The sequence below is a fragment of the Pseudoliparis swirei genome, chromosome 5 (genome assembly GCF_029220125.1).
Source record: "Pseudoliparis swirei isolate HS2019 ecotype Mariana Trench chromosome 5, NWPU_hadal_v1, whole genome shotgun sequence".
Taxonomy (NCBI): Eukaryota; Metazoa; Chordata; class Actinopteri; order Perciformes; family Liparidae; genus Pseudoliparis; species Pseudoliparis swirei.
The window spans coordinates 1640771-1655039 of record NC_079392.1 but is presented as its reverse complement, the minus strand read 5'-3'; the positions used below and the strand labels follow the sequence as shown (position 1 = coordinate 1655039).

At 43.2% G+C, this 14269-nt stretch overlaps 1 protein-coding gene across 2 annotated transcripts in view; it reads left to right on the top strand.

Moving 5' to 3' along the window:
* The window catches only part of mllt1a (MLLT1 super elongation complex subunit a), a 35645-nt gene that overhangs the window by 13293 nt on the left and 8083 nt on the right, over positions 1 to 14269 (top strand). For both annotated transcript variants that reach the window (XM_056414945.1, XM_056414944.1), the window contains exons 4-6: positions 5665 to 5808; positions 6514 to 6642; positions 12852 to 13559. In XM_056414945.1, the coding sequence (XP_056270920.1) occupies positions 5665 to 5808; positions 6514 to 6642; positions 12852 to 13559 (981 nt within the window). The remainder of the gene's footprint in view (positions 1 to 5664; positions 5809 to 6513; positions 6643 to 12851; positions 13560 to 14269) is intronic.

Sequence of the window (14269 nt, the reverse complement as noted above, 5' to 3'; positions counted from 1 at the left end):
TTGGTTCATAATTGACTGTAAAAGGGAATATTACTAAATAGTTGTGTTGTGCATACTGTGATATTCTGAACACTCATGTTCAAACTGCAACATCTTTTCATTAAATACATTTGAGAAGTTAAAAATATCCCTCGATTTAGGTCTCAGCTTGTCATTCAGGGGTGATAGTGCGTCCCAAAGCCAGACCAGTGGAGAACCACTGCCCAAACCAGTGGAGAACTACTGCCCCAGACCAGTGGAGAACCACTGCCCAGACCAGTGGAGAACCACTGCCCAGACCAGTGGAGAACCACCTGTCTCAACTGTGAAAAAGCTTTTAACAAAGTTAATGTAATAATGTTTGTTTGATCTTTGATAAAGTAATGTGGGTTAAAATAAATATAATTAAATTAAATAGATGTATTGTATAATATTAAATACATTTGCATATATAGTTATACATTTATACAAGTACACCTAAATAAACAAACAAATGCAAAGACAGTTATTTAACAATATGTTCTGGAGTAGTTAGTCCGATAGACAGTGAAACTGCCCAGACCAGTGGAGAACCACTGCCCAGACCAGTGGAGAACCACTGCCCAGACCAGTGTGAGAACCACTGCCCAGACCAGTGGAGAGCCACTGCCCAGACCAGTGGAGACCACTGCCCAGGACCAGTGGAGAGAACCACTGCCCAGACCCAGTGTGGAGAACCACTACCCAGAAGGCAGTGGAGAACCACTGCCCAGACCAGTGGAGAACCACTGCCCATGGGTCAGTGGAGGAGCCACTGCCTATCCAGACCGATGGAGAGAACCACTGCCCAGACCAGTGGAGAACCACTGCCCAGACCGGTGGAACTTCACTACCCAGACCAGTAGAGAACCACTACCCAGACCAGTGGAGAACCACCTGTCTCCCAACTGTGAAAAAAAGCTTTTAACAAAGTTAATGTAATAATGTTTGTTTGATCTTTGATTAAGTAATGTGAGTTAAAATAAATATAATGAAATTAAATAGATGTATTATATAATATTAAATACATTTGCATATATAAGTTATACATTTATACAAGTACACCTAAATAAACAAACAAATGCAAAGACAGTTATTTCACAATATGTTCTGGAGTAGTTAGAATTATACCGTGTTAGTATGTGACCCTTTGAGGGGCCGCCGTCATAAAGCGGATGTATTTTCGGTGAAAATGGGTTTGACACCCTGGATTACAAATTTGTCTATCTGTACATGGACATCCCTGCTAAAACCTCACATCGGACCAGGAAAACTCCCAAATAAAAAAGGGAAGAAACCTGGAGGAGGCAACAGAGGAGGATCCCTCTCCTAGGATGGACAGATGCAATAGATGTAATGTGTACAGAAGGACAGATTTGGAGTTAAAATACATTCAATGAATATGACAGAGTGTATGAATAGTTCATAGTAGGCATATTCACGATGGAGACCTCCCGATCCATCAGGCAGATGGCGGTGGGGAGGAGGAGTGGTAGTCTCAACAGGACAGTGGGCGTAGTCATGAAATTCCACGACGGGCGATCCATCAGGCGATAGGATCTATGCGATCTCATAAGGGTCCGATATGGCGTAAAGTCAAGGACTTCGGGAGAAAGCAGAGTTAGTAGCGATGATTGAGAGATGAAAATTCATCCTTAAGGAGAGAAAAAGAGATAGGTACTCAGTGCATCTAAAAAGCGTCCCCGGCAGCTATAGCCTATAGCAGCATATCAAGGGGCTGGACCAGGCAAACCTGATTCAGCCTAACTATAAGCTCTGTCAAGAGGAAGGTCTTAGTCTACTCTTAAGCGAGGTGACTGTGTCTGCCTCCCGGACTGAAATGGAAGCTGGTTCCATAAAGAGGAGCTTGATAACTAAAGGCTCTGGCTCCCATTCTACTTTTAAGACTCTAGGAACTACAAGTAGTCCCGCATTTAGTGGCGTAGCTCTCTAGTGCAATATGGTACGACAAGCTCCTTAAAGATATGATGGAGCATCACCAATCAAGGCTTTGTAGGTTAAGAAAATTTTTAAAGTGATTCTTGATTTTACTGGGAGCCAGTGCAGAGCAGCTAGTGCAGGGTGATGTGATCTCTTTTCTTGGTTTTAGTGAGAACACGAGCTGCAGCATTCTGGATCAACTGGAGGGACCTAAAGAGATTTATTAGAGCAGCCTGCTAATAAGGTTGCAGTAATCCAGTCTCGGAAAGTGAACAATTTTCTGCATCTTTTTGCGACAAGATGTGCCTGATTTTGAAATATGCGTAGATGAAAGAATGCAGTCCTTGAGATTTGCTACGTGGGAGTTGAAGGACAAGGTCGATCAAGATAACGCCAAGATTCTTTACAGTGGTGTTGGATGCCAGGGCAATGCAGTCTACAGAATCCCACATCACCAGATAATTGATCTCTGAGGTGCTCAGGGCGATTAAAATTACTTGGTTTGTCTGAGTTTAACATCAAGTTGCAGGTCATCCATGTTTTATGTCTTTAAGACGTGCTTGATTTACAGGTTGGTTGCTCTCCTCTGGTTTTATCGATAAATATAGTTGAGTGTCATCTGCATAACAATGAAAGTTTATGGAGTGTTTCCTGATAATATTGCCCAAAGGAAGCATGTATAAGGTAAATAAAATTGGTCCAACACAGAACCTTCTGGAACTCCGTGATTAACCTTGGTGGTTATCCAGGCGTCATCGTTTACAAATACAAACTGAGATCGATCTGATAAATAAGTTTAAACCAAATTAGTGCCGTGCCTGAAATGCCAATCGACTACTCCAGTCTCTGTAACAGGATGTCATGGTCAATGGTGTCGAATGCAGCACTAAGGTCTAACAAGACCAGGACAGAAGATCCTTTATCTGCTGCCATTAAGAGGTCATTTGTAATTTTCACCAGTGCCGTCTCGGTGCTGTGGTGTTTTCTAAATCCTGATTGAAATTTCTCAAATAAACTATTATGATGTGAAAGTCGCACAACTGATTTGCGACCACTTTCTCAAGGATCTTGGAGAGGAAGGGAGGTTAGAGATGGGTCTGTAGTTAGCCAATACCTCTGGATCCAGGTGGGCTTCTTCAGGAGAGGTTTAACAGCCACCTTGAAGGGTGTGATGCGTGGCCTGTTAGCAGAGACACATTGATAATATCTAATGAAACCATAATTAAAACCAAAACGTCTTTAAAGCAGCCTCGTCGGGATGGGGTCCAAGAGACAGGTAGGCGTGTTGAAGTAGAAACGTTGAAAATAATTGGTCACGTTGATGGGAGAAAATCCTCAAATATACACCCAGGGCATACAGCGGTTTCCAAGGCCATTCCACTTGACAGATTGGCACTGGTTGGAAAATGAAGATTATTAATCTTGTCCCTAATAGTTAAAATCTTTCATTAAATTCATAAAGTCATTACCACTGGTTTATAGGAATGCTCGGCTCCACAGAGCTGACTCTCTGTCAGCCTGGCTACAGTGCTGAAGAGAAACCTGGGGTTGTTTTATTTTTCTATTATTGATGAGTAATAGGCTGCTCTGGCATCCTTCTTATATGTTTTTAAGACTATCAAACTAAAGCGGGATTCTTGAGATTAGTTGAGCATACATGTTCAAGCTTCCTTCAGTTTGCGGGTCTGAGGGTTATGCCAGGCAAACCTCCTCTTCCTCACTGTCTTCTTCTTCAGAGACTATCGGGTCAGTGTCACTCAGTGAGCCTATGGCACTATCGGCAAGATGATCAATCTGGGACGGACTAAAGTTAGACCAGGGTCCTCTGTTATATTGAGGCGTGGTATGCCAATCAAATACAAGAAGGAATCGCTTCTTTAAAACAGCACTATCAGTTGACATCTAGTGTAAACTTTTGACTAACTCAAATTCAAAAGTTATGAGTTGTGGTCTGACATTCTGTGGAAGGCGTTCAAATGCTCAATGTCAACATAAGTAAGAACAAGATCAGCGTGTAAAAGCTGTGACAATTGGGTTTAGTCAACAAGGAGATGAATGCAGCATAAAGGCAATCATTATCAACATCCCATGGATATTAAAATCTCAACAATAATAACTTTGGTTTAAACTTGATATAAATTCTGAGAATTCAATTATAAACTCTGAATATGGACGTGGCGGTACAGAATCTGACACCCCTGGATTAGAAGATCGTGACAACCAGGTAGAGGCAGAACAGACTCGAGGAACAGACTCGAGGAACAGACTCGAGGAACAGACTCGAGGAACAGACTCGAGGAACAGACTCGAGGAACAGACTCGTGGAACAGACTCGAGGCTCAGCAGAGCACAAGACTTGAAGACTTGTTCACGCCAAAAAAAAAAGGAAGTTGGTTCATGAATGACCATATTATACACAATATTACTATTATTATAGGGCCGATCACTGACTTGGTGTCAGAATGGAGGAACTATAGATTATCATACAACGTCAATGTTCGTGGAAGTCACCAGCCCATGGCGCCTATCCTTCTCACCTTTTTCACCCCTGACCCGTTTTCATGCCTGCATAAAGATGTCAATAATTAGACTATTAGGCTGTAATAAGACTATTAGACAGTAATAAGACTATTAGACAATAATCTACAGATTCAAAGTGTTTTATTAATTTTGTTTGAACAAAAAACAAACAGAAAACAAATCAGATATCATATTCAAATGTATTCTTATTTCTTTGTGGTTATTTATTGTTATTACACTTTTTAAACCACTATTAACAATTGGTTAAAATTTTTATATATAATTCAAAATTATATTTATTGATTTTGTGTGTACTTATAACTAGTACACACCACACAGAACAACACTTTATTAACTGATCATCATCACTAGGCCCTGGTGGGCTGTGTGGCCCCTCTAGTGACATCAGGGCCAACGTTATCTTTCTTGGGGCAGTTTTTCATGATGGAGTCTTTGCTAATAACGCAGATGTCCTTCCAGACTGAACGAGGCCCATCTGAGGATAACGGGTGTTTCCAGTAAACATGTCTCCAGTTAATCGTGTTCATTACATAACTTGATAAAATAAACCGGTTGTTCCTATTTTACATGTTTAAAAAAAAAATCCGGTTCTCTAAAGCCAAGAGAACTCTGATTACTGCGGCCAGATTGTTCCAGTTCAATGCAGCGAGGGTTTAAAGGCCTTAAATAAGCACTGGAGTCGATCAGGGAGCACGAGTGTGTCGGTGAAGGGACGTTTCTCTCTTTAAGGGAGGAAATAAAACCAGAGCGCACGATAACAGCGGCACCGCGAGCCATTAGGATGAGGGCTGGAGGAAAGAGAAGCTTTACGGCGGTTAAGAGCCTCCTGCAGCGCTCTGTAATATTACTCCTCTGGACGGCATGTGCAGTTAACTTATTATACATTATAGATATCCAGCTCTCAAGAGGATCAGGGAAATACTTTGACGGCAAACGAGAGGAGAGTAAATACCCGTAGCCGATAACCCATCTGCATTTACCAGAACACATTTTGGTTTCATGCATTGTCCTCGTCTATAATTCTTCTCTCGGCAATGTGTGTTGTTTCTTCCCTCCGTCTGTTTTATTCACCTCCTCGCTGATCCTTTCCTTTTTGTTATGATGCAGGAAAAGCAAACGCAAATAGGGAATTTGTAAACGTTTATTTTACATTAAAACATTTTTTTTTGTCACGTCTTTCTTCAGGAGGAGCCAAAAAAAGTGTGTTTCAACTACGACTTGTTCCTCAACCTGGAGGGCAACCCGCCAGTCAACCACCTGCGCTGTGAGAAGCTCACCTTCAACAACCCCACCAAAGAATTCAGGAGGAAGCTGATCAAAGCCGGAGGGGTGAGACGACTCGCTGGCTCGCCGGCCGATGGCCAATTGGTTCACTAGAATCAACAGCGGCTATAGCGGGACGATAGAACAGGACGAAACTATTATCACTAGCACGGGTGGTATTATATCGTGAGCTGTGAAGTTTGAGCTGCTGATGCTTCTGGGAGTCTTTCATCCTCAGAGCAATATTTTTATATATATATAATATATTTATATATATATATTTTTATATATATATACAATATTTATATATATATAATATTCATATATACAATATTTATATATATATACAATATTTATTTATACAATATTTATATATACAATATATACACAATATTTATATATAATATTTATATACACATATACAATATTTATATGTATAATATTTATATACACATATACAATATTTATATACAATATTTATATATATATATAATATTTATATATATATACAATATTTATATATATAAATATGTCAGCTTTAGCAAAAATACGAAATGAACAAGTAGTAACAAGTGTGTGTATGTGTGTGTATATATATAGATATATATATAGATATCTATATATCAGACCTTCAAAATAAAATTTATTTTCTTACATTTTTTAAAGAAAAGAATGTGTCTTTCAAGCCGCCGCGGGCCACATATACTTATGTGTGTACACTGTAAACGATCTACACATAAGATCCATAACTATCTTTCCATTTAATTTCAGGTATTGGTCGTTCCGGAGGGGGCCGAAGCCGCCGTGTCGAGGCCGAGTCCGGACTACCCGATGCTGCCCACCATCCCCCTCTCGGCCTTCTCGGACCCCAAGAAGACCAAGACCTCTCACGTGTCAAAGGTCGGTCTGAGTGTTTAACTACAAGGTGTCACAACTACATTGATCATTCCGCTCGGTTTATATTGACGTTTTTATGAAAGATCGAGGGGTAAATGTCAATATAAATATATATATATATATATAATATAATATGTATATATAATATTTATATATATGATATGTGTGTATATATATAATATATATATTATTAGAATATATATAATATTATATATAAATATTATATATATGTATATATTATTAGAATATATAAATATTATATGTATATATATATAAAAATATTGCATTGAGGATGAAAGACTTCCAGAAGCATCGGCAGCTCAAACTTCACAGCTCATGATATAATACGTCATAATAAGATATATAACAAAATATAAAAGAAAACACTATACAGAAGGTGGTAATATGTACAGGAACAAGAAAGGTGCTGACGTGTTCAGTTTTACATGACAGATAGGGATAATAAGGGGCGTATTGCACATGACAGTGTAGTGGTCGTGTTGGGTATTACACATGACTCAATAGTTTAGTTTTTGCTCAGTCTGACTGGCAGGAAGAAGACAACAGGAAGCTGACCCCGTTATATTTTCCATGCCACTGGTATCGAGCTGTAGGAGAGCAGCAGCCGTGTATAAATACTCTATTCTGCAGAGTAGGGCTGCAACAACGAATCGATAAAATCGATAAAAATCGATTCTTAAAATAGTTGGCAACGAATTTCATTATCGATTCGTTGTGTCGCGCGATTATTACGGCGCTCAATAAGTCACGGAGTATAAACAAAGTTGAGTTGAGCGCAGAGCGGCGCAGGAGAAACAAGAGCGGAGCGAGAGGACAGAACGCTGCGTTGTGAGAGCCAATCAGCGCTGAGCTGCTCCTCTGTTGATGAATCTAATTGGCTGTTGCTGCTCACGTGGCGCTGGAAGCGGAAGTCCTTCACGTAGTCGGAGACATTCACGGAGCTGAGTGCGCCTCCGGGTGACGTTATGACCCCAGACACCAGGGCGCTACATGTCACCACGTGTGTGGCATTTCCACAAGAGGATAACGTAGAAAACGTGGTTATTTATTCCGTGGCGGATAGCGGAACATATTTTTCCACGGAGAAAGGCAACGGAGATAAGCCACGCCCCCACTCGCTGTGAGCGCTGCGCGTGCAGACACCGTTTAACGGAGCGGAGCAGCGTGAGCTCTGATCGCTCTCTTAATGAAGTATCGATACTAAAACATGCTAAATCACATCGTGTTTAACGTACGGGTACTTTGTTAGCATCGCTACACCGTGCAGCGTGACAGCAGCAGATGTAGCGGACTAACATGCAAGCTAACCTAACTTCCCAAACGCTGTGGACATCTGAACGCTGATTGGCCGAGACGCGACACGTCCCATCAAAGATGTTTTATTGCGAAGAAGAGCACCACTTCTCACTGCAATCTCAACGGCAGCGGGCCAGGTGAACACAATAATAAATCTGAACGCGTCTCTGATATTGTTCAGGGGGCCACATGGGGACCACTGCTCAGGAGAGGAGAGCTGTCAGTCTGTTTGTGACGGTTCATCACCATGGTGACCAGTGAACAGGTTCATCACCATGGTGACCAGTGAACAGGTTCATCCACATGGTGACCAGTGAACAGGTTCATCCACATGGTGACCAGTGAACAGGTTCATCACATGGTGACCAGTGAACAGGTTCATCACCATGGTGACCAGTGGACAGGTTCATCACCATGGTGACCAGTGAACAGGTTCATCACCATGGTGACCAGTGGACAGGTTCATCACCATGGTGACCAGTGAACAGGTTCATCACATGTTGACCAGTGAACAGGTTCATCCACATGGTGACCAGTGAACAGGTTCATCCACATGGTGACCAGTGAACAGGTTCATCACCATGGTGACCAGTGAACAGGTTCATCACCATGGTGACCAGTGAACAGGTTCATCACATGTTGACCAGTGAACAGGTTCATCTACTTGCTGACCAGTGAACAGGTTCATCACCATGGTGACCAGTGAACAGGTTCATCACCATGGTGACCAGTGAACAGGTTCATCCACATGGTGACCAGTGAACAGGTTCATCACCATGGTGACCAGTGAACAGGTTCATCCACATGGTGACCAGTGAACAGGTTCATCACCATGGTGACCAGTGAACAGGTTCATCCACATGGTGACCAGTGAACAGGTTCATCCACATGGTGACCAGTGAACAGGTTCATCCACATGGTGACCAGTGAACAGGTTCATCACCATGGTGACCAGTGAACAGGTTCATCACCATGGTGACCAGTGAACAGGTTCATCACCATGGTGACCAGTGAACAGGTTCATCACCATGGTGACCAGTGAACAGGTTCATCACCATGGTGACCAGTGAACAGGTTCATCTACTTGCTGACCAGTGAACAGGTTCATCACCATGGTGACCAGTGAACAGGTTCATCACCATGGTGACCAGTGAACAGGTTCATCCACATGGTGACCAGTGAACAGGTTCATCACCATGGTGACCAGTGAACAGGTTCATCCACATGGTGACCAGTGAACAGGTTCATCCACATGGTGACCAGTGAACAGGTTCATCCACATGGTGACCAGTGAACAGGTTCATCCACATGGTGACCAGTGAACAGGTTCATCCACATGGTGACCAGTGAACAGGTTCATCACCATGGTGACCAGTGAACAGGTTCATCACCATGGTGACCAGTGAACAGGTTCATCCACATGCTGACCAGTGAACAGGTTCATCACCATGGTGACCAGTGAACAGGTTCATCACCATGGTGACCAGTGAACAGGTTCATCACCATGGTGACCAGTGGATCTCCAGGACCTTTCCATGACTTTAAACCAAATTTCCATGATTAAACATGTTGTGAAAACTCTGTCTATACGTGACAAAGTGAGAAGATGTAGTATTTAAACTAACAATGAGAATTCCAAAGCATACAGTATATATTCCGTGTAAATTAACATTTGAATATAACACATTTGCATTACTTTTCCAAATATTTTGGGATTTTATTTTTTTCAATTACTTTTCTAGGCCTGCTAATAGCCATTTAAAAATTCCATGACTTTTCCAGGTTTTCCATGACCGTACGGACCCTGTTTTGAATAAAGGGTTGAAAATAAAAGTTTTTGTTTTTTTATTCGATTCATCGATTAATCGATAAAATAATCAACCGATTAATCGATTATCAAAATAATCGTTAGTTCAATTCAATTCAGTTTATTTGTATAGCCCAATTTCACAAATTACAAATTTGTCTCGGAGTGCTTTACAATCTGTACACATAGACATCCCTGCCCCAAAACCTCACATCGGACCAGGAAAAACTCCCAAATAACCCTTCAGGGGGAAAAAAAGGGAAGAAACCTGGAGGAGAGCAACAGAGGAGGATCCCTCTCCTAGGATGGACAGATGCAATAGATGTAATGTGTACAGAAGGACAGATTTAGAGTTAAAATACATTCAATGAATATGACAGAGTGTATGAATAGTTCATAGTAGGCATATTCACGATGGAGACCTCCACGATCCATCAGGCAGATGGCGGTGGGGAGGAGGAGGGCGGAGTCTCAACAGGACAGTGGCGTAGTCATGAGCAGGAATTCCACGACCCAGACGATCCATCAGGCAGATAGGATCTATGCCGTCTCATAGGGTCCGATGACCCCATGAGACGTAAAGTCAAAAGGACTTCGGGAGAAAGCAGAGTTAGTAACGTGTGATTGAGAGATGAAAATTCATCCTTAAGGAGAGAAAAAGAGGAGATAGGTACTCAGTGCATCCTAAACGTCCCGGCAGCTATAAGCCTATAGCAGCATATCAAGGGCTGGACCAGGTGAACCTGATTCAGCCCTAACTATAAGCTCTGTCAAAGAGGAAGGTCTTAAGTCTACTCTTAACGAGGTGACTGTGTCTGCCTCCCGGACTGAAATTGGAAGCTGGTTCCATAAAGAGGAGCTTGATAACTAAAGGCTCTGGCTCCCATTCTACTTTTAAGACTGTAGGAACTACAAGTAGTCCGCATTTAGTGAGCGTAGCTCTAGTGGGGCAATATAGTGCGACAAGCTCCTTAAGATATGATGGAGCATCACCAATCAAGGCTTTGTAGGTTAAGAGAAGAATTTTAAAAGTGATTCTTGATTTTACTGGGAGCCAGTGCAGAGCAGCTAGTGCAGGAGTGATGTGATCTCTTTTCTTAGTTTTAGTGAGAACACGAGCTGCAGCATTCTGGATCAACTGGAGGGACCTAAGAGATTTATTAGAGCAGCCTGCTAATAAGGAGTTGCAGTAATCCAGTCTCAAGTAACGAACGTGAACCAATTTTTCTGCATCTTTTGAGACAAGATGTGCCTGATTTTGAAATATTACGAGTTGAAAGAATGCAGTCCTTGAGATTTGCTTTACGTGGGAGTTAAAGGACAAGTCCCGATCAAAGATAACGCCAAGATTCTTTACAGTGGTGTTGGATGCCAGGGCAATGCCGTCTACAGAATCCACATCACCAGATAATTGATCTCTGAGGTGCTCAGGGCCGATTAAAATTACTTCGGTTTTGTCTGAGTTTAACATCAAGAAGTTGCAGGTCATCCATGTTTTATGTCTTTAAGACATGCTTGAATTTTACAGAGTTGGTTGCTCTCCTCTGGTTTTATCGATAAATATAGTTGAGTGTCATCTGCATAACAATGAAAGTTTATGGAGTGTTTCCTGATAATATTGCCCAAAGGAAGCATGTATAAGGTAAATAAAATTGGTCCAAGCACAGAACCTTGTGGAACTCCGTGATTAACGTTGGTGGTTATCGGCGTCATCGTTTACAAATACAAACTGAGATCGATCTGATAAATAGGATTTAAACCAAATTAGTGCCGTGCCTGAAATGCCAATCGACTGCTCCAGTCTCTGTAACAGGATGTCATGGTCAATGGTGTCGAATGCAGCACTAAGGTCTAACAAGACCAGCACAGAGAGGAGTCCTTTATCTGCTGCCATTAAGAGGTCATTTGTAATTTTCACCAGTGCCGTCTCGGTGCTGTGGTGTTTTCTAAATCCTGATTGAAATTTCTCAAATAAACTATTATGATGTAGAAAGTCGCACAACTGATTTGACCACTTTCTCAAGGATCTTGGAGAGGAAGGGGAGGTTAGAGATCGGTCTGTAGTTAGCCAACACCTCTGGATCCAGAGTGGGCTTCTTCAGGAGAGGTTTAATAACAGCCACTTTGAAGGAGTGTGGTACGTGGCCTGTTAGCAGAGACACATTGATAATATCTAATAGAGAGCCGCCAATTAAAGGCAAACGTCTTTAAGCAGCCTCGTCGGGATGGGGTCCAAGAGACAGGTAGACGTGTTCAAGTAGAAACCGTTGAAAATAATTGGTCACGGTTGATAGGAGAAAATCCCTCCAAATATACACCAGGGCATACAGCGGTTTCCAAGGCCATTCCACTTGAGAACAGATTGGCACTGGTTATGGGCAAGAGATTATTAATCTTGTCCCTAATAGTTAAAATCTTTTCATTAAAGAAGTTCATAAAGTCATTACCACTAAGGTTTATAGGAATGCTCGGCTCCACAGAGCTGTGACTCTCTGTCAGCCTGGCTACAGTGCTGAAGAGAAACCTGGGGTTGTTTTTATTTTTTTCTATTATTGATGAGTAATAGGCTGCTCTGGCAGCCCTACTACAGAGTAGCCTCTCTGTGAAGTGGCTCTCCAGCTCGTGGCTACGCTACGTTAGCATCACGGCTCCAGGGATGTCAGTCGGTCCACTTTGGATCCCGACAGAAACTTCTCACACATCGACATCCATGGACTTTGGTTCCGGCGGGCTCGATCCCCAAAAGGATTCATCCAGCAGACTTTGGGGATTCCCTGACTTTGCCCTTTAGCACAATCCCCCAGGTTGACCTTTAGGAGACCCTCTGAGTCCTTTAGGAGACCCTCTGAGTCCTTTAGGACACCCTCTGAGTCCTTTAGGAGACCCTCTGAGTCCTTTAGGACACCCTCTGAGTCCTTTAGGACACTCTCTGAGTCCTTTAGGACACCCTCTGAGTCCTTTAGGACACCCTCTGAGTCCTTTAGGAGACCCTCTGAGTCCTTTAGGACACCCTCTGAGTCCTTTAGGAGACCCTCTGAGTCCTTTAGGAGTGAGTTGTCGCTGACTGTTCCTCTTTGCCTCCTCTCAGGAGCCCAGCAAAGAGGGGAGCGGCGGCAGCAGCAAAGGACCCAAACCACACAAGCTGACCAAGGAGCACCGCGAGCGGCCCCGCAAAGACTCCGAGAGCAAAGCCACGTCGAAGGGCGACAACAGCGACCGGGACGGCGGCGGCAGCAAGAGCGCCCGCGACCCTTCCTCCTCCTCCTCCTCCTCCTCCTCCTCGAAAAAGCCGTCTGAGATCAAAGTGAAGGATGAAGTGAAGGTCCTGCCCAAGGCCGCCTTCAAGGAGCCGAAGCTCACCCTGAAGGAGTCGAAGATGGAGGGCATGTCCCCGAAAGGAGGGGGGGCTGGGAGTGGAGGGGGAGGAGGAGGCGGGGTCGCTGGTGGGGGGGGGGGAGGAGGACCTGGTCCAGGACCTGGACCTGGACCTGCAGAATCTAAAGTCCCGGGGAAGCGACCCTCCACCGTGGAGTCTCCCAAGCCGAGCGCCAAGAAGCAGAAGAAGGGCAGCTCGGAGGGGCCCAAGGGGCCGGGCGGCGCCGCCGTCACGGGGACGTCTCCTCGCGTCTCCTCCTCGTCGTCCGCCGCCGGCCAACCGTACGCCGAGAAGAAACCGCCCAAGGACAAAGGTCGCTGGGCGAAAGGCAAGAACGACACGCAGGAGCCGAAGGAGCCCAAGAAACTTCCAGAGTCCGAAGAGTCAAACTCAGAGGACGACGCGTCGTCCAAGTCAGAGGTACGTCGGCTTCTAGGAGAGAGTCATCAAACCCACCGTGATCACACGCTATACACTTATACACGTTATACACTTATACACGTTATATACTTATATACATTATCTACTTATATACTTTATATACTTACACATGTTATATACATTATATACTTATATACTTTATATACTTATACACGTTATATACATTATATACTTTATATACATTATATACTTATATACTTATATACTTTATATACTTATTAGTGCTGTGAAAAATAACGCGTTAACTCAGTTAATTCAATTTCAGGTTTAACTAGTTATTTATTTTTAACGCATTTAACGCATGCGCAGAATGAGCTTCCAATCCGTCTGTTGTTGGTTGTCGGGACGAAAAAAAAGTCACTTGCAAAATGAGCTTCAATCCACCACTTCAATCTGAACTCTGTCCGCTCTCATGCAGACGGTCTGTTCATCGGTAATGATCCTTCCGCAGGTTCACCTCCGGAAACCTTGTTACGACTTTTACTTCCTGTAGATCAGGGTCTCAACACGTCGATCGCGACCTGCCAGTCGATCGCGCGTAGTGTCGGTAGATCGCATGACATTAAAGAGATTGGCCCCCTGACATGTTCTCTAGAGCACGTCTTTGTTCTTTTATTAAACTAAACGTCTGTTGTTGATCGTATCTCCACAGCAGCATGTCATTTCTGTCTCTTCGCGTTGCGTTAACA